Raw genomic sequence first — 21002 nt, 5'->3', positions numbered from 1 at the left:
AATAATATCTTAGTAAGATGATATTTAAATGCTTAGTTTTACGATCAAAGCTCTGTAGTTTTAAAACATATAAAGTAACGTAATGCAATGATGATTGACAGATATGCATATAAACCTGATGATCATATTTGATCTGTTTCTAGAAAAAGTTCAAACCGCTTAAAAAAACGGATTAAACCTTGATCATAACCACTAAGTTACTTTTTTTTTGTGTTAATGCTATACATAGAAAGTCCAGAGAATTGCACTGCATTGATTTGTTTTTTTTTACATAATTGTAAATATTTAGTTAAGAATTTGATTGACAGTAGTGGTTCAAGAGGCAAAGTTGTTCATTGTAAGGAGATCTATCAAATGATATGAATATTGTGTGGATAGGTCAAACACCACGTGAATACAGAGCCGTAAAACTCGCTAGCGCCAACTAGTGGCCGATTTCTTTCAAAATTCTCACCGACCTTTTCATGAATTATAGCCGTTCAAGTAAAAGTGGCTCCGCCCACTTCGAACGTTTTGGCACATCTTAGCAATTGTGAATTGAAATGTCTTTATTTTGAATAATTATTGATATTCAGACAATAGAGAATCATTCCGCACTGGTTTGGTTACGAACCTAGGGCTAGGAGTAGTTTGCAACGGTAGGCATTGGATTTGAGCCAAGGATTCAAATGGTATTTTGGCACTTGAGTCTGACAAACGGCCTAGGATTAATGTGTGATTTCTCGTTTTTAATCAATGTTGCGCCCCCTATTGGCCAATTTGAATGACTCCTTGTATCTAAGGTTGCGAGCAAGACTACTACCATCTGACAAAGCTTTAAGTCTCTCGGCCTTACGGTTTGGGCTGGCCGATCAGTTTAACGGCGGAATAATGATACAAATCATAAAAGGTTTCAGCAGTTCATGCTTGAACCCCTAAATATGGCACAATGTGAAAGTTAAATGGGTTGCAAACCCAGTTGACTTTAAAAGCAGCACTGTCTTAACGCAGGACGATGGTTTACGCTGATGCCCGCTATATAACTATAATGGCCCTTGTGGCAATGCTGAAGATGCAAACGTACTTGCATTGCATTATGAATCGTGGAACGCAGTGATGCATGAACTCGAGCTTGCTTAGCTAAAAGATTTTGCGTACTTGCGTAGAGCTCTTCAGGCTTTAGATGAGCTACACACACACACACACACACACACACACACACACACACACACACACACACACACACACACACACACACACACACACACACACACACACACACACACACACACACACACACACACACACACACACACACACATCAAGCCCCTGCTACAGTACAAGTCAAGAATAAACAAAAAACAGGAATGTTATTTCTCACAAAATGGTATTTTAAAACCCAGATCAACCACTCATTTTTACACCATATTAATGTAACATGTTGTGGAAATAAATTACATCAAAACAAAAAAGTGTCTCCTCGTTTTATTTGCATGCTTGTTCCAAATGACATTGGAAAATATGCTTGTTTTGACGGCAGTGACGTTTGGTAAAGTTTACCTGTATGGTTTAGTAGTAGTAATGAGTTACACTGCACAATATGCTCTTCTTATTTAGTATTTTTTTTCGTTTCCAGTCCAAATATCGAAATATTCTGAAATCAAGATGCGTTTACTAGATAAGTAAAACGACATATGATATTTTTCTTGTTTTCTGGGGAAAAATATCAAAATGAAGTGAACAAGATTTCAATCAGAAACAAGATTATTTTTCTCACCCCATTGGCAGATTATTTTGCCTGTTTTAAGCAAAAAACATTTATTTTTATGAAAACCAGATAAATTATGTCATTTTACTGATCTAGTAAATGCATCTTGATTTAAGAACTGTTAAGATATTTAGACTAGAAACAAGACAAAATTACTGAGTAAGAAGAGCATTTTTGCATTGTAGATGGGATCTTGTACGGATATCTGACATGTCTAATTAAGATTAAAGGTCTTAAATACTGACGGTAGCAGCACTAATGCGTCTGGAGTGTGTGTGTGTGTGTGTGTGTGTCAGAGCCACGGCCGCGTATGATTCAGTTTCGCTCTGAACTGACCTCGAGGGAGAGCTGGTGTCGAGTTACTCCACTGCAGGTGTGAGTAGGCGTGGCTTATAGAGCCGTGGCTCCGCCTCTGAGGAATTAGATCATCGTTTGACAACAGAACAGGAGGAAACATGAGCGTTGCCGGCCGCAGCACTTCCTGTCGGCCTTTAGGCGGAGCAGCCGGCACAGAGGAGCGATTATCATTCGCAGATTCTTCAGCCGCAATCAAACCAGTCAAACTGCTACAGTATATACGAAAGAAAGAGGTGGCGTTAGGGGTGGAGCCTGTGGGGATGGGGGTGGAGCCTGTGGTGATGGCAGTAGGGCTTGTTGTGTTAAGGGTGGAGCCTGTGGTTATGGGGGTGGGGCTTGTTGTGTTAAGGGTGGAGCCTGTGGTTATGGGGGTGGAGCCTGTGGTTATGGGGACGGAGCCTGTGGTTATGGGGACGGGGCCTGTGGTGTTAAGGACGGGGCCTGTGGTGTTAAGGACGGGGCCTGTGGTGTTAAGGGTGGGGCCTGTGGTGATGGAGGTGGAGCTTGTGGTGATGGGGGTGGAGCTTGTCCTGGAGAACACACTCTGAAAGAGACGGCAAGAACTAGAGGGTTTATCTGTGGAGATACAAAAGTAAACAGGAAGTTTGGTTAGTTTTCCACCGTGATGTACTCTAAAAAAAACATTACTGTTAACTGTCAGTGTCCCGGTAGCTTTTTTTAAATAAGAGACCAACCTTTTGGATTATATTCCAAAGCATTCATGAATTACAACCATTTAGACCGGTGACACTGCAAGCGTGGCGTGTGCTTTTTTTATTTTCGTTCCAGTGTTAACAGGTTAGAGCTTGCACACGGCCTGCGCGTCTCAAACGCGTACATGCTAGAAATAGAAACAATGCCGATTTTTCACGCGAGATGCAAGCGTGTTGGAATTGTTTCCAGGCAAAATAGAACAGGAAAATATGTTTATATGTCCTTTTGACATGAGTACATATTAATAAATGACATTTTGATGTTTAAAATTCTGTAGGTTTTAAAATAAATGCAGATATAATTGTCATTTAAATAGTATTATTTAGCGCTTTTCAAATATTGAAAGTCAATACAGAACGAAATATCCTGTAGCCTATTTTGCCGTCAATACCATAGATAAGTATAGTCTATAGCCTACTGCCGACGATGTCTTAGCTGTATCAGTAGACTATACATTTATATTTATGCCTTCCCTGTACGACACGCTTGCAGTGTGTCTCCGGTCTTAAAGGGTCTTTGGGTGTTCACCCAAAAAATTATTCGGATCGCGTGTCAAACTGCTGAAATCACATGACATTGGCGATCTGAATCATGAATCAATACGCTGATTCATAACCGTTCTAATTTTTGAGATTGAAAACCCCCGGAAGAGAAGCCAATGCTGAATAAAGTCGTAGTTTTTGTTATTTTTGGACCCAAATGTATTTTGGATGCTTCAAGAGACTCTAATTAACCCACTGATGTCTCATATGGACTACTGTGATGATGTTTTTATTCCCTTTCTGGACATGGACAGTATAGTGTGCATACACTTGCATACGCTCTCGGACTAAATCTAAAATATCTTAAACTGTGTGTGAAGATGAACGGAGGTCTTACGGGTGAGGAGTTAATGACATAAATTTCATTTTTAGGTGAACTAACCCTTTAAGTTCAGATCAATGCTTAAAAGGCGGGGTGACAGTTAACAGGTTAAAGATATTGTTATAGTTCAATTAACCGTAGCGTAACGGACTCCGCGGTGACTTGCTGCTGCTCTGATGAAAAACCGTCGGTGCTGAGCTGCTTCCCCTCATCTCACGGTTCAGGAATTCTGCCACGCGTGATTGGTCGCTCTGTGTGGCGTGTGGGCGGGTCTTCACGGAGCGCGCTTGACTGGCAGGTGCTCTGCGGGACCGTCGGCCTCTTTTCTTGATTGGCTGGTTTGGGTGGAAGCCGTCCAACAAGCCTTTGGCCGCTGCGCGAGCGATCACTTCCTGTGGCGTTTCTTTCACTTCTGGTTCAGGCTGTGTCAGAGACAAAGGAAAAAAAGGCTGAAATTTGAAACATTGTATCACACTGCAAAAAATGCTTTTCTTACTTAGTATTTTTGTCTTGTTTCTAGTCAAAATATCTAAAACTTCTTTATTTAAAAACAAGAAGTATTTACTAGACAAGCAAAAGTAATTGTCTTGATTTGGGGAAAAATAACTCAAAATGAAGAGAGTTTTTGCTTAAAATAAGATAAATAATCTGCCAATGGGGTGAGAAAAATAATCTTAATTCAAACAGAAAACAAGATTATTTTTCTCACCCCATTGGCAGATTATTTATCTTAAATGATGTACTAAAACAGATATTTTTTTCCCACATTTGTGTAATAGTGTATTCTTCTGCCAGGCCAGTAGATGGCGAAGTCACTTTGTAAAGAAACACTACACTTGCACGTGACGGCACACCATTTTTTGGGGGATTTTTTTTTTTAACCAATAATGTTTTTGTAGTTTGGAATAATTTTCAAAAAGAGCCTATTTTAACGACCTGAGCTAATGGTCTGAAGCTCTTAGGGTGTCTGAATCCACTTTTGCTAGTTTAACGACAGGAGAAACGTTCACTGCACCAGCCGCATGGTCTAAAATGGTCGTCCCTCGTCTCTTAAAGAGTCATGGGTGTGTTTTGGGCGTAACTTGCAATAAACCAATCAGAGTCTCATCTCCCTTTCCCTTTAAAAGCCAGTTGTGCTCGAGCCATGGAGGATTCGCTATTTACACAGAGGAACATAGACACGAGTCAGTTTAAATGTGTATGTGTTGCCAAGTTTGGTTTAATAAGTAGCCGTTGTGTACCGCCTATAGGCTTATATCACTTACACACCCTTTAATAACAGAAATACTTTACTATTGACTTTAGAGCAGGTGTGTATTGGTCAATGGTCAGTGGTTTTCAGTTCCTCACAATAGCAATGCTCCAACAACGGTCCTGAACACACCTGGTTTAGACCAGACGCCCATGGGTGAACACACACACACACACACACACACACACACGGGGGAACAGATGTGCCAGTGCATTTGCTTTTTAAACAACGTGGAGCTGGACATAAACATGAGAACGGAGTCGGGCTGAAACTAGCAGAACACACACTTGCGTTGCACATGCCGTTACATTGCCATATTTGTGTGATAGAGCCCTAAAATGTTAAAACCCATTTTAAAAAGACCCCCAAAATGCTGTTGTACTGTAAATGAACCAAAATGCATAAAAGGTTTTACATTTTTTATTTGTGCCGTGTGGTGTAAATGACCCCTTCCATATGCTCACTTTATATAAAGCATCTGACAAATGCATAAAATGGTACATCAATCAAGACACATTTTTCTCATAATTTACATTTCGCTGAGTTGCATGTTAGTTCAGTGTGTTTCTTAAAGGATCTCCTGCCATCTCAGCACCCCCTACACACACACACACACAAACAGTGAATAATTCAGATGGTGTGTGTGTGTGTGTGTGTGTGTCTGAGAGAGGACATGAGTTTTTGCCCTGCTGACGCTAACGCATGCAGACATGAGGCTGAATTATTCAATACGTCCTGCTCTCCTCCTCCTCACATTTATTGCCCATCATGTGGTTTTGATGCAGTTCTGGCTTCAGATTATGGTCATTAGGTTTGTCCTTTAGCTGTCCTTTAGGACACACACACGGACACACACACACGGACACACACACACACACACACGTCTACATAATAATAATAATAATAAATGTTCCAAAATTATTTTTTAGGGGTGTAACGATTCGTTTTAACAACAATTCGTATCACGATTTGAGGTTGTCGATACGATTGAAGGACGATATTGGTTCATTTAGAACGAAACGATCCGAAACGATTCAGTGACTTGAAATCGATTCAGTAACTTTTTAGCCAAAATTTTTAATAAATGAAATAAATACGTGCAGGTGAAGTTTCCTAGATTCCTGTTGTTTCTTTTAAGGGAATCAGATATCAATTAATTATGGATATAAACAAACCAGTAAACAGTTAATGGCAAATGTGTTCACATTTTATTTGAATAAAGAGCAACCAACAGTTTAGGTTGAATTATAAGGAAGTTAACCTTTTCTGCTCACATTTTCAATAGAAGTACAGTAAGTGCTACTACTACTTCTGCTTGTTTTTCCAACATAAAAATATTATATTAATATCAAAAATAAAGTGCAACTAGTGCAACGAGCGACTTATTAAGAACATCTCCGTCTTTACTTAAGCCAAAGTGTTTCCACACACTGGACCGCAATGTTGGCGTGATAATTTATCGCTCGTTGGCTTCTCCTCTGCCATCCGCCATAGTTTTTGTTTTCTTTGCGCTGCTGGTGGCGCGTGCGGATGACGTCACATATAGGCAGACTGAGTAACGTTCAACACCTTTATCATTAAAGGCCGGCTGAAGTGCCTTGAAACGTGCCGCATTATTCAATGTGTTGACTTAATTTCCCCTGAAACGGCTTCGGCTGTTAGCAGCTCCTCCCCTTTTTTGAAACAGCCAATAGCGTTTCGTTAATATACAGTTTGACTAGAGCTCAAGAGCGGATCTTTCTGTTTGGTAAAGCCAGTTTCCTCTAACACTGTTTATCATCATAATCTCCATATCGCTTTGAAATGCAGCATTCTGTGCAGAGTTCAAATGGGTTGATATGTTTGTTGTCTGCGCCGACTCGCGCATATGATCCGCGCTGCGCTCTCATGTCGGAACAACAGCACGATTGGGAACAACAGCAACTCAGCCACAGTGTTAGACCACATAAAATCACAGAGCAGGGTCAGCGCATGCTGAGGGTCACAGTGAGCAGGAGTCACCAACTTTCTGCAGAGTCAATTGCTCCAGACCTCCAAACTTATCCAAGCCTTACATCACCAAGAGCAATGCAAAGCGTGGGATGCAGTGGAGTAAAGCAGCCGCCACTGGACTCTAGAGCAGTGAGACGTGTTCTCTGAGCGACCAATCACGCTTCAGTCTGACAATCACATGGATGAGTCTGGGTTTGGCCGTCGCCAGGAGAACTGGACTTGCCTGACTGCATTGTGCCAAGTGTAAAGTTTGGTAGAGAGGGGATTGTGGTGTGGGGTTGTTTTTCAGGGGTGGGGCTTGGCCTCTTAGTTCCAGTGAAAGGAACTCTTAATGCTTCACCAAGACATTTTGGACAATTTCATGCTCCCAACTTTGTGGGCTCAGTTTGTGGACGGCCCCTTCCTGTCCCAGCATGACTGCGCTCCAGTGCACAAAGCGTCGGTCCATAAAGACATGGATGAGGAGTTTGGTGTGGAGGAACTTGACTGGCCTGCACAGAGTCCTGAGCTCAACCCGATAGAACAGCTTTGGGATGAATTAGAGCGGAGACTGAGAGCCAGGCCTTCTCGTCCAACATCAGTGCCTGACCTCACTAATGAGCTTCTAGAAGAATGGGCAAAAATCCCCATAAACACACTCCTAAACCTTGAGGAAAGCCTTCCCAGAAGAGCTGGAGCTGCTAGAGAGGGTGGGCCGACTCCAGATTAAACCCTACGGATTAACAATGGGACGGCATTAAAGATCATTTGCTGGTAAAGGCAGGCGTCCCAAAACTTTTGGCAATAAGGTGTATATTGTCAAAATCCACGATACATATTGTTGCATTTTAGTATTGCGATATATTGTGACACGATATATTGCTACTCACTGCTCTTGAACTTTAAAGGATATGATTATGCAGTGTTATTTATTCAATTAGCCTACTTCGTTAAATTTCGCTATCAGACCTGCCTGAAGCGCACTGTTTATTTCATTTTGATAGAGAATTGTGAATTTTTCATTTGTGTCATGTAAATGTGTCAGTTCACCTTAGTGGCTGGTAAAAAATATTTTTAGCCACTAAATTTTCTCAAGTCACCGGCCATTGGCAGGTGTGGAAAAAGGTTAGTTTTAGGCCCTGCTTATAGCACATCATCCCTACTGAAATGAGTGACCAGATGCACACATGCCGATCACTCTCGTCTGAACATTGCTGAAGACTTTATTGGTCCCAGATGCGACCGTACAGATGCATCATAAAACCGGGAGGAGGACGGTAATATTTCCACACGCGTCTAATAGCCTTTTTATGAGACCTTCTTAAGCGAACCACAATCATCTTTATTAGTGGCTTTTATTAGTCGTGGCAGGAAGGATATGGAGGCTTGATGATGTTTTTCTGACTGTCAGAGGAGGAATAAATATGACGGATTGCTGTAATCTAACACAGGAGCGTTCATCATATATGAAAGTTCTCACACCCAGAGTTCTTACAGGAGATCATTTCAGGGGAACTTTGATCCCCCAGAAAGATCCCAGCAGGAATCCAGTCTCTTTTCCTCCCTCTTTCCCTGTCTCTCCGCTGCTTTATTTTTAGCTGCAGATGAAAGCAGAGGAGGGAAAGACGGGATTCCTCAACAGACAGCGGGATTAGTCAATGAGAACATGGACATGAGAAACAAAGAGCGTCTCCATCAAACCCCAGAGAATCTCCTCCCAGCATGCTTTGAGCTTAACTAGCAAAAACAACATCTCACAGACACACAAAAACAACCAGCCTATAAACAGAACATCTATTCCGGCACACAGACTCGCTCTTCTATCAGCTTTATATTGACAGATATATATAACATTTGGCTCTAAATATTCACACAAAGACAAAAATTATAGTAGTAAAAAAACTAATATATATTTAAAATATATTTGAGTAAAGAGTATTTTTTAAATCTAAATATATAATGTAATATATACACCAATCAGGCATTACATTATGACCACCTTCCTAAAATTGTGTTGGACACGGATGCACCCGGCCATCCACGTGATGTAAACTATATCGTGATTCCTCAGACCAGGCCACCTTCTTCCATTGCTCCGTGGTCCAGTTCTGATGCTCACGTGCCACTGTTGGTGCTTTCAGCGGGGTCAGAGGTCACCCTGACTGGTCCATACGCCTCAAACTGAGCTGCTCTGTGTATTTCTGACAGCTTTCTATCAGAACCAGCATTCACTTCTGGAGCAGTTTGAGCTCCAGTAGCTCGTCTGTTTGATGTATTATATTATTACATATAAATATATTTTTGTTTAATAAAAACTAAATCTAATTTTATTACCCATTAATGATTAATATCATGGTAATAATTAATGATTATTTATTTGTGTGATGACAAATGGATGCAACATGAGATCATGTGACACACAGTATATATACAGTGAGGAAAATAAGTATTTGAACACCCTGCTATTTTGCAAGTTCTCCCACTTGGGGAGAACTTGCAAAATCAAGTTCAAAATCAAATGCAAAATCATGGAGGGTCTGAAATTGTCATCGTAGTTGCATGTCCACTGTGAGAGACATAAACTAAAAAAAAAATCCAGAAATCACAATATATGCTTTTTTAACTATTTATTTGTATGATACAGCTGCAAATAAGTATTGAACACCTGTCTATCAGCTAGAATTCTGACCCTCAAAGACCTGTTAGTCTGCCTTTAAAATGTCCACCTCCACTCCATTTATTATCCTAAATCAGATGCTCCTGTTTGAGGTCTTTAGCTGCATAGACACCTGTCCACCCCATACAATCAGTAAGAATCCAGCTACTAACATGGCCAAGACCAAAGAGCTGTCCAAAGACACTAGAGACAAAATTGTACAGCTCCACAGGGCTGGAAAGGGCTACGGGGAAATTGCCAAGCAGATGGTGAGAAAAGGTCCAATGTTGGAGCAATCATTAGAAAATGGAAGCAGCTAAACATGACTGTCAATCTCCCTTGGACTAGGGCTCACCTCGTGGGGTCTCAATGATCCTAAAGCCCCGATCACACAGAACCGTTTTTAAGGTTCGAAAACGCGAGGCACACTGCACTGCCTTTTCTGGTAAGCGTTTTTTTTTTTCATTCATAAAAGAGCAGTGCGCTGCATTTTTTAAAATGTTTCTAGGCAACCCCTGAATCACCTGTACTGTCAGTCAAATCAATGTAACGGTCAACACAACGGAAGGCCCGCCTCTCCATTCATTCGATTGGATAAAAGAAAATAAACGCGATGACGTCGGGCGCTTTTCCGCTCAGAGTTGACTTTTTTCAACTTCATGCGCTCGGAGTGCTCCTTCAAAAACATGCATAACGCTCTGCCATCTGAAATACATTCAAAAAAGGCGCCTCTCGCTACAAAAACGCTTTCTCACAGTGATCGGGGCCTAAGAAAGGTGAGAAATCAGCCCAGAACTACACGGGAGGAGCTGGTCAATGACCTGAGAATGCACGGAAGGTTCCCCTGCTTAAACCAGCACATGTCCAGGCCCGTCTTAAGTTTGCCAATGACCATTTGGATGATCCAGAGGAGTCATGGGAGAAAGTCATGTGGTCAGATGAGACCAAAATAGAACTTTTTGGTCATAATTCCACTAAACGTGTTTGGCGGAAAAAGAATGATGAGTACCATCCCATCCCTACTGTGAAGCATGGGGGTGGTAGCATCATGCTGTGGGGGTGTTTTTCTGCACATGGGACAGGGCGACTGCACTGTATTAAGGAGAGGATGACTGGGGCCAGTATTGGACATTTTGGGGAACAACCTCCTTCCCTCAGTTAGAGCATTGAAGATGGGTCGAGGCTGGGTCTTCCAACATGACAATGACCCGAAGCACACAGCTGGGATAACCAAGGAGTGGCTCTGTAAGAAGCATATCCAGGTTCTGGCGTGGCCTAGCCAGTCTCCAGACCTAAAGCCAATAGAGGATCTTTGGAGGGAGCTCAAACTCTGTGTTTCTCAGCGACAGGCCAGAAACCTGTCTGATCTAGAGAAGATCTGTGTGGAGGAGTGGGCCAAAATCCCTCCTGCAGTGCAAACCTGGAGAAAAACTACAGGAAACGTTTGACCTCTGTAATTGCAAACAAAGGCTACTGTACCAAATATTAACATTGATTTTCTCAGGTGTTCAAATACTTATTTGCAGCTGTATCACACTAATAAATAGTTAAAAAATCATGCATTGTTATTTCTGGATTATGTCTCTCACGTGGACATGCACCTACGATGACAATTTCAGACCCTCCATGATTTCTAAGTGGGAGAACTTGCAAAATAGCAGGGTGTTCAAATACTTTTTTTTCTCACTGTATATGGTTTAGTGTGCACATATTCCATTCTGACCAATATTTTACTTCCTAAACCACATTCAAGGGCTTTCAAAGACACAAATGAGAGTAAACATGATGCCATTTGTTTTTAAAGGCTGAACTAATGTTTTTTTCCTGGGATTCTGATAGGATGATCCACATGTCAATCACACTGAGGGGGCAGGACTGAGTTATGATGTCAGTAATTGTTCTTTAAGGGAGTTGTAATGCTGATGTTTAGTACCTGTCGTGTGAGCAGTGCTAAGAAACAGCCGTTGTGATGATCTGAGGCTTCCAGTCTGAAGAAGCTGGCCTTCATCTCCTGTGACTTGTCCTCATCTTTAGTGATGGAGTCCAGTAGGAGACCTGGAGAACTCACACTGAGACACACACACAGTTGTATTTTTCTGAATTGTGGGGACTTTCCATAGGCGTAATGGTTTTTATACTGTACAAACCGTATTTTCTATCCCCCTAAACCTACCCAACGCACGCACGCACACACACACACACACACACACTCTCTCTCTCACACACACACACACACTTAAAACACTCTCTCTCTCTCTCTCTCTCTCACACACACACACACCTGTTGGGTAGCGCTGATTTTGAGAGGATCGTCTCCAGCACCTCCTCATTCTCCTCTGAGTGAACAGAACAGGTGGAGTAAAGCACCGCCCGCACCTGAGGAACTACACACACGCACGCACACACACACACACACACACAGCCATGACCGTCTGTTCCAATCATTTCACAGCAGCCGTTAATTAACGGTGTTAACGGGAATCTTTAGGGAGGGACGGAGCCTCTTCACTCGATAACCCCTGATAAATGGATCTCACTCACACACACACACACACACACACACACACACACACACACACACACACACACACACACACACACACACACACACACACACACACACACACACACACACACACACACACACACACACACACACACACACACACACACACACACACACACACACACACGATCAATAACACACAAATCATCACAGAAATTATGAACGCCGATACAGGGAGGCATGTTCAAATCCCTGATCAGCTTATTTGAAACCACTGGAGCAGTTCCACTGTAATCAATCCAAAGGTTGTTTATGTTGGCTGAATAATGGAAAAGCTGATGTGCATCAGGTGTTCTAAACTATGATCACATTTAAACATACTGAGTACGGTTTAAACATCAAATCAATGATATATACCTTAAGAACTGAGAAAAACGTAAATGAATGTATTGTAAAAAATAAAAAATGTAAATATATCTGAATAACTACATTTTGCACCTACAAATACCAAAACTACAATTTGAGTAAGCCATTTCAAAAATATATATAAGAGCATGCTGGAAAAATCTGTTTTTTATGTGAAGACATGTATATTTAACTCTAACAATCAACAATCACTTATTCTGAGCTTTTACTAAAGTAGCAGTTATTTATTATTGTGATTTTGCCACTAAATGGTTTTTTAGAGTGAATTACTTTTCTGAATAATTTTTAAAGTAAATTATTTTTTTTAATAATTTTTAGTGAATAATTTTTCAAAATCATTTTTAGTGAATGTTTTTTTTAATTATTGTTCTGAAGTATTTTTAGTGAACTATTTCAAAATAATTTTTCTGAATAATTTTTCTAAATAATTTTTTCTGAGTGATTTTTTAGATAACTGTTTTAAAGCAGCACTGGGTAACTTTTGCTCTCGGGGTCAACCCTACAGTTTGGAAAAAATAATGTCCTCCACTACTGTCGTAAGCTCTGTCCTCCTACATCAGGGGATGCCATCACGCGGGCATTTGTTGACATGATAACCCTGATAGCCCTGAACTAGTGATGCGCGGGTCGTCTCATAACCCGCGGACCCCGTATGTCTATTTAATGGTCGCGGGTGCGCGGCGGGTTGTAAAAATATATACAGTGGTGCGGGGCGGGCCAAATAACTTCATAAAAGCGTCCCGCGGGTCGGTGACGCACTAACAGTTCGCCTGAACACTGCAGGAGGAGTTCACATGCAGGTGTTCTTCTGGCGGCGCGTGGGAAATGTCTTCATCCCAGGTACAGTCAGTGGCAGATGCTTCAGCAGGTCATATGAATATCATTTCATGGGTTTGATTTTTTTTTAAAACGCCAAATAATCATGATGCTCACGTTTACAAGCCAGCGTCATTATAGTAGTCTATTGGTTAGCGTTTTACAGAATCTATATGATACTTCAGTTCAATGTTTGAGTGGTCGGTAATCACCGTAACAAGCAGGACAGCATCGGTCGGGCACGCCTCCTTCAGCTCACGCCGACGAGCAAACGCTGGTCACATGCTGATCCTCGTCCTGCCTTTAATCACTTTTTCGTTTCCTCTTATTGCTTTCCTCCAACAAAACCTTTTCTTTCTTATTTGTCTGTGCTGCTTCGGACATGACTATATTATCCGACGAACAAAGTTGGGTGTGGGTGTTGGTGGAAGTGACGTATATGCCGTAAAGCAGTCGAATTTTGTAGTTCTTTTTGTTCTCTGGTTACTACCCGAAACCCGAAGTTTAAAAGTAGGATTAAAAACGATACAGACCCCGTCAGGCTATGGCAGACGTGTCATTCAACCTATTGTAAGTCGATTTATCATCACAAGAGTCTTGAAAATATATTGTGAAGGTTGAAAAGTTACCTAGTGCTGCTTTCACTTCTCCCCCATATTTAGGAATTGAGATGATTTTTAGTGTCTAAACTTGGAGCGGGACGAGGGTGCAGCTCCCGACACACACACACACACACACACACACACACTCACACTGGACTCCGCGCTGCAGGTCTTTCCTCTGTCGGCACACGAGCGTCTGGAGCTGCTCTGGAGAGACGGAGCCATGCGACAGATCCAGCATGAGCTGCGGGTCTGAAAGCAGAACCAACACGTGACAGATGCTCAAGAGTTTCTGGGCAGTACAATGAATGTGTGTGTGAGAGTGAGTGAGAGAATGTGTGTGTGAGAGCTTGTGTGTGTGTGAGATAGAGTGTTTGATTTATTGTGTTCTAGTGTAAGTGTTTGTGAGAATGAGTGTGTGAGAGTGTTTGTGAGAGAATGTGTGTGTGTGTTTGATATCTTGTGTTTTAGTGTAAGTGTTTGTGAGAGAAAGAGTGTTTGTGTGTGTGTGAGTAATTGGTTTCTTGTGTTCTAGTGTAAGTGTTTGTGAGAATGAGTGTGTGTGAGAGTGTGTTTTCTTTATTTTTCTAGTGTAAGTGTTTGAGAGAACAAGTGTGTGTGTGTTTGATTTCTTGTGTTCTAGTGTAAGTGTTTGTGAAAGAGTGTGTGTGTGTGTGTGTTTGATTTTCTTTTCTTGTGTAAGTGCTTGTGAGAGAATGAGTGAGTGTGTGTGTGTTTGATTTCTTGTGTTCTAGTGTAAGTGTTTGTGAGAGAAAGAGTGTTTGTGTGTGTGTGAGTAATTGGTTTCTTGTGTTCTAGTGTAAGTGTTTGTGAGAATGAGTGTGTGTGAGAGTGTGTTTTCTTTATTTTTCTAGTGTAAGTGTTTGAGAGAACGAGTGTGTGTGTGTTTGATTTCTTGTGTTCTAGTGTAAGTGTTTGTGAAAGAGTGTGTGTGTGTGTGTGTGTTTGATTTTCTTTTCTTGTGTAAGTGCTTGTGAGAGAATGAGTGAGTGTGTGTGTGTTTGATTTCTTGTGTTCTAGTGTAAGTGTTTGGAGAATAAGTGTGTGTGTGAGTGGTATGATTTATTTTTTCTTCTAGTGTAAGTGTTTGAGAGAATGAGTGTGTGTATGTGTGTGTGTTTGTGAGAGAAATACTGTGTGTGTGTGTGTGTGTGTGTACCTCTGTTCTCCTGCATGATGTAATCCACAGGGTTGCTGACGGCTGACAGCGAGCAGGCCGGCATCAGGACCGCCACACGAACCTCCTGCAGACGCACGTCACACACATCCAGAGACTCCAGAGAGGCACACAGCAGCTTCACATCTGGCAAAAACACACCTTGGGTTTGTCTTTAATTAATATTTGCTGTAGGAACTCAAAATAACTATGGCAATAATAATTATATTGTTAGAAATTTATAAAAACATAATTCAGTCTTACTGAGCGTTTTTTCTCCAGATTTACATCCCTGGAGACATGTATTAGCATTCTTCTACAAAAATATATATTAAGGTCACACACACACACACACACACACACACACACACACACACACACACACACACACACACACACACACACACACACACACAGCCCCTAAACCTACCCATCACAGGAAACATTCTGCATTTTTACTTTCTCATAAAAACTCCTCCTGTGTGATTTATAAGTCTTTTGTAAAGTGGGGCCATGGGTAATGTCCTCATATTTCACCCTCTCCTGTAATACCTGTGTCATACCCACGGCATTATACACATTTGTGTCCTCATATTTCTCAAAAACATGCCCACACACACACACGCGCGCGCTACATGTTTGAGTCTAACCTTCATTAGTCTCTATCTAGAGCATTTATATTTATGCATTTGGCACACGTTTATTTCAAGCAACTTCTGCATTCAAGACTTCTTTTTTTATCAGTTCACACATCTGCACATCATTGGATTACAGATTAGGTTATATCATTCATAAACCCTGAAATATCATTCAGATCCATTAGTTATAACACTGAGCTGTTTGTTATATCCCTGTGGTCTTGCCCCTATTATTATGAGCCAGCATCAGCACTCAGGTCAGCTGTGGTGTTTAACGATGAGAGACCCAAAGTGTGCCAATAAAACACACCACGATCAGCCTGATCCGTGCTCTCATGATGTTTTGGTGAGTGTGTGAATTGTAGCATCAGTTTGTGTTCTCAGCTGAGTGTCAGCGGTGTGTGTTCTGCTGCTGTAGCACGTGTTGTGCACACACAAATGCTCTCTTGCAGACCTCAGGTGTAACAAGAGGTTATTTGAGTTGCTGTTGCCTTTTATCAGCTGATAGTCGGGTCATTTTCCTCTGACCTCTGGCATGAATCCTAGAGATGGTTGTGTGTAAAACCCCAGTAGAACAGCAGTTTCTGAAACACTCAGACCACACTTGTTTGTCTGGCACAAACAACCAGTCTCTTAAATCAGCTTTCTTCCTCATTCTGATGCTCACTTCTACCTTCAGTCTTGATCATGGGGATTTTTGCCCATTCTTCTAGAAGCTCATTTGTGAGGTCAGGCACTGATGTTGGACGAGAAGGTCTGGCTCTCAGTCTCCGCTCTAATTCATCCCAAAGCTGTTCTATCGGGTTGAGCTCAGGACTCTGTGCAGGCCAGTCAAGTTCCTCCACACCAAACTCCTCATCCATGTCTTTATGGACCGACGCTTTGTGCACTGGAGCGCAGTCATGCTGGGACAGGAAGGGGCCGTCCACAAACTGATCCCACAAAGTTAGGAGCATGAAATTGTCCAAAATGTCTTGGTGAAGCATTAAGAGTTCCTATCACTGGAACTAAGGGGCCAACCCCTGAAAAACAACCCACAGCACAATCTCCCCTCCATCAAACTTTACACTTGGCACAATGCAGTAAGGCAAGTCCCGTTCTCTTGGCAAACGCCAAACCCAGACTCATCACTCACAGGTGATTTCATACAGCTGTGGCCATGAAAGTGACTGGAACACCTGAATTCAATGATTTGGAGGGGTGTCCCAATACTTTTGACAATATATATATATACATATACACACCGATCAGGCATAACATTATGACCTAATATTGTGTTTGTCCCCCTTTAGCTGACCCATTGAGGCATGGACTCCACTAGACCCCTGAAGGTGTGCTGTGGTATCTGGCACCAAGATGTTAGCAGCAGATCCTTTAAGTCCTGTAAGTTGCGAGGTGAAGCTTCCATGGATCGGACTCGTTTGTTCAGCTCATCTCACAGATGCTCGATTGGATTGAGATCTGGGGAATCTGGAGGCCGAGTCGACGCCTCAAACTGGTTGTTGTGCTCCTCAAACCATTCCTGAAGCATTTGTGCTTTGTGTCTGGAGCATTATCCTGCTGGAAGAGCCACAGCCACCAGAATACCGTTTCCATCAAAGGCTGAACATGGTCTCAGCAATGCTTAGGTAGGTGGAGCGTGTCAAAGTAACATCCACATGGATGGAGGACCCAAGGTTTCCCAGCAGAACATTGGCCAAAGCATCACACTGCCTCGGCCGGCTCGCCTTCTTCCCATAGTGCATCCTGGGGCCATGTGTTCCCCAGCCTTCGCTCCCCACGTGCATCAATGAGCCTTGGCCGCCCATGACCCTGTGGCCGGTTCTCCACTGGTCCTTCCTTGGAGCACTTTTGATAGATACTGACCACTGCAGACCGGGAACAGCCCACAAGAGCTGCAGTTTTGGAGATGCTCTGACCCAGTCGTCTAGCCATCACAATCTGGCCAAACTCGCTCAAATCCTTACGCTTGCCCATTTCTCCTGCTTCACACACATCAACTCTGAGGACTAAATGTTCACTTGCTGCCTAATGACGAGATCCTCAGTGTTATTTACTTGGTGTATATACAGTGTATAATATAATTCCTTACTCTTGCAGCCTAGTTTGGAGAGTGTGTCCTGTAGTTCATCTGTCTGTGACTGCGCTTCATCTCCCAAACACACAATCACTGTGCTCTGACCGTGAGCGTTGGACTGCGACGGAGAGAATGTGTGTGTTTCAGTGTGTGTGTGTGCAGATGCAGCCACTGCAGCCACATGTGCAACGGTCCGAGCAGAGAAACATCCGGTCATGAGGACGTCTCCTCCTTCAGCCAGCAGGGGCCGCAGCGCCCAGGGGCCCACACAACACGACTTATCCTACAAACACACAAAACACACACCGTCACACACAACACGCCTTATCCTACAAACACACAAAACACACACTGTCACACAACACACAAAACACACACCGTCACACACAACACGACTTATCCTACAAACACACAAAACACACACCGTCACACAACACACAAAACACACACCGTCACACACAACACGACTTATCCTACAAACACACAAAACACACACCGTCACACAACACACAAAACACACACCGTCACACACAACACGACTTATCCTACAAACACACAAAACACACACCGTCACACACAACACGACTTATCCTACAAACACACAAAACACACACCGTCACACAACACACAAAACACACACCGTCACACACAACACGACTTATCCTACAAACACACAAAACACACACCGTCACACAACACACAAAACACACACCGTCACACACAACACGACTTATCCTACAAACACACAAAACACACACCGTCACACAACACACAAAACACACACCGTCACACACAACACGACTTATCCTACAAACACACAAAACACACACCGTCACACACAACACGACTTATCCTACAAACACACAAAACACACACCGTCACACAACACACAAAACACACACCGTCACACACAACACGACTTATCCTACAAACACACAAAACACACACCGTCACACAACACACAAAACACACACTGTCACACACAACACGACTTATCCTACAAACAACAAAACACACACCGTCACACAACACACAAAACACACACCGTCACACACAACACGACTTATCCTACAAACACACAAAACACACACCGTCACACACAACACGACTTATCCTACAAACACACAAAACACACACCGTCACACACAACACGACTTATCCTACAAACACACAAAACACACACTGTCACACACAACACGACTTATCCTACAAACACACAAAACACACACCGTCACACACAACACGACTTATCCTACAAACACACAAAACACACACCGTCACACAACACACAAAACACACACCGTCACACACAACACGACTTATCCTACAAACACACAAAACACACACCGTCACACAACACACAAAACACACACAACACGACTTATCCTACAAACACATAAAACGCACACCGTCACACAACACACAAAACACACACAACACAACTTATCCTACAAACACACAAAACGCACACCGTCACACAACACACAAAACACACACGTCACGCTTGATTCTGATTGGTCAGGTGCAACATTACGAGGTCAGTTATTGACCAGTAATGACCATGGTCAATAGCAACACTGTATAATGGCCCTCGTTTGAGGAGCTTCTTTCATGTCTCTCGTATCATACCACGGACAGATGCGCTCTCTGTGGTAAGAAGCCATGTAATAAGCGCGATAATTATATTAATATAATTTTTTTTTTTTGCAAAATAAACCCATTTAGGTTGATACAAGTCCTGATCATTAGGCCAATGATCCAGTGAATCCAAAAATAATCAATTCTGAGGCGCTGTAATCGATTCCTAGCCTGGATGCCAGCCGAACGTAGCCCCGCCCACAACATTTTTAGGTCTGGCGGTTCGGTCTGGACTTGATACATAGAGGAGTATTCATCCCCGAACAGAAACTGACCAATGGAATTAACAGGGCGGGCTTACGACGATAATGGACAGATGATCAACAGAAACTGACCAATGAGATCATCAGGGCGGGCTTTAGCCGATGACGGACAGATGATCAACAGAAACTGACCAATGAGATCATCAGGGCGGGCTTTAGACGATGATGGACAGATGATCAACAGAAACTGACCAATGAGATCATCAGGGCGGGCTTTAGCCGATGATGGACAGATGATCAACAGAAACTGACCAATGAGATCATCAGGGCGGGCTTTAGCTGATGACGGACAGATGATCAACAGAAACTGACCAATGAGATCATCAGGGCGGGCTTTAGACGATGATGGACAGATGATCAACAGAAACTGACCAATGAGATCATCAGGGCGGGCTTTAGCCGATGATGGACAGATGATCAACAGAAACTGACCAATGAGATCATCAGGGCGGGCTTTAGCTGATGACGGACAGATGATCAACAGAAACTGACCAATGAGATCATCAGGGCGGGCTTTAGACGATGACGGACAGATGATCAACAGAAACTGACCAATGAGATCATCAGGGCGGGCTTTAGACGATGACGGACAGATGATCAACAGAAACTGACCAATGAAATTATCAGGATGGGCTTTAGCCGATGATGGACAGATGATCAACAGAAACTGACCAATGAGATCATCAGGGCGGGCTTTAGACGATGACGGACAGATGATCAACAGAAACTGACCAATGAGATCATCAGGGCGGGCTTTAGCCGATGATGGACAGATGATCAACAGAAACTGACCAATGAGATCATCAGGGCGGGCTTTAGCCGATGATGGACAGATGATCAACAGAAACTGACCAATGAGATCATCAGGGCGGGCTTTAGCCGATGACGGACAGATGATCAACAGAAACTGACCAATGAGATCATCAGGGCGGGCTTTAGCCGATGACGGACAGATGATCAACAGAAACTGACCAATGAGATCATCAGGGCGGGCTTTAGCCCAATGGTGTTCTCCGGAAGAAAAAAAATGGTGTTTGGGGGGTAAAACGTGTGTTATTTTGGAAGGGTTGCTGCTAAAATTCGCACTCATGGGTCTATATAACTGAGGTCACTTCAACCCGTGGACAAAGAAAACAATCCGCGGGAAAAAACGAGGACTTGGCAACACAGTGCAGTTGAGTTCTGTTGACATTTGACAATGCGTCACTTCGTTGCTCTGATTGGTTGTCAGTCTGTCCAATTAATGTCTTTCCTGGTTGGGTTGAAACACACCCCATAATCACAGCCCAACGGAGCAG

At 42.7% G+C, this 21002-nt stretch overlaps 1 protein-coding gene and 1 long non-coding RNA gene across 4 annotated transcripts in view; both read right to left on the bottom strand.

Moving 5' to 3' along the window:
* Window positions 1–256: 256 nt before the first annotated feature.
* On the bottom strand, window positions 257–1445 carry LOC137093295 (uncharacterized). The gene is made up of 2 exons (XR_010908420.1): window positions 1278–1445; window positions 257–1167 (listed from the first exon to the last, which is right to left on the bottom strand). It is a non-coding gene; the product is annotated as an uncharacterized lncRNA (long non-coding RNA).
* Window positions 1446–1460: 15 nt separating this feature from the next.
* The window catches only part of LOC137093294 (putative methyltransferase NSUN7), a 68160-nt gene continuing 48618 nt past the window's right edge, over window positions 1461–21002 (bottom strand). For all 3 annotated transcript variants that reach the window (XM_067458125.1, XM_067458126.1, XM_067458127.1), the window contains 7 exons: window positions 17819–18086; window positions 15092–15235; window positions 14062–14163; window positions 11843–11945; window positions 11495–11630; window positions 3819–4104; window positions 1461–2680 (listed from right to left, as the gene is read on the bottom strand). In XM_067458125.1, the coding sequence (XP_067314226.1) occupies window positions 2040–2680; window positions 3819–4104; window positions 11495–11630; window positions 11843–11945; window positions 14062–14163; window positions 15092–15235; window positions 17819–18086 (1680 nt within the window). In that variant the 3' untranslated portion in view covers window positions 1461–2039. The remainder of the gene's footprint in view (window positions 2681–3818; window positions 4105–11494; window positions 11631–11842; window positions 11946–14061; window positions 14164–15091; window positions 15236–17818; window positions 18087–21002) is intronic.

Source organism: Pseudorasbora parva, chromosome 11, assembly GCF_024679245.1.
Source record: "Pseudorasbora parva isolate DD20220531a chromosome 11, ASM2467924v1, whole genome shotgun sequence".
NCBI lineage: Eukaryota > Metazoa > Chordata > Actinopteri > Cypriniformes > Gobionidae > Pseudorasbora > Pseudorasbora parva.
Note: the sequence above shows the minus strand (reverse complement) of the source record. Positions and strands in the feature narration are given on the sequence as shown.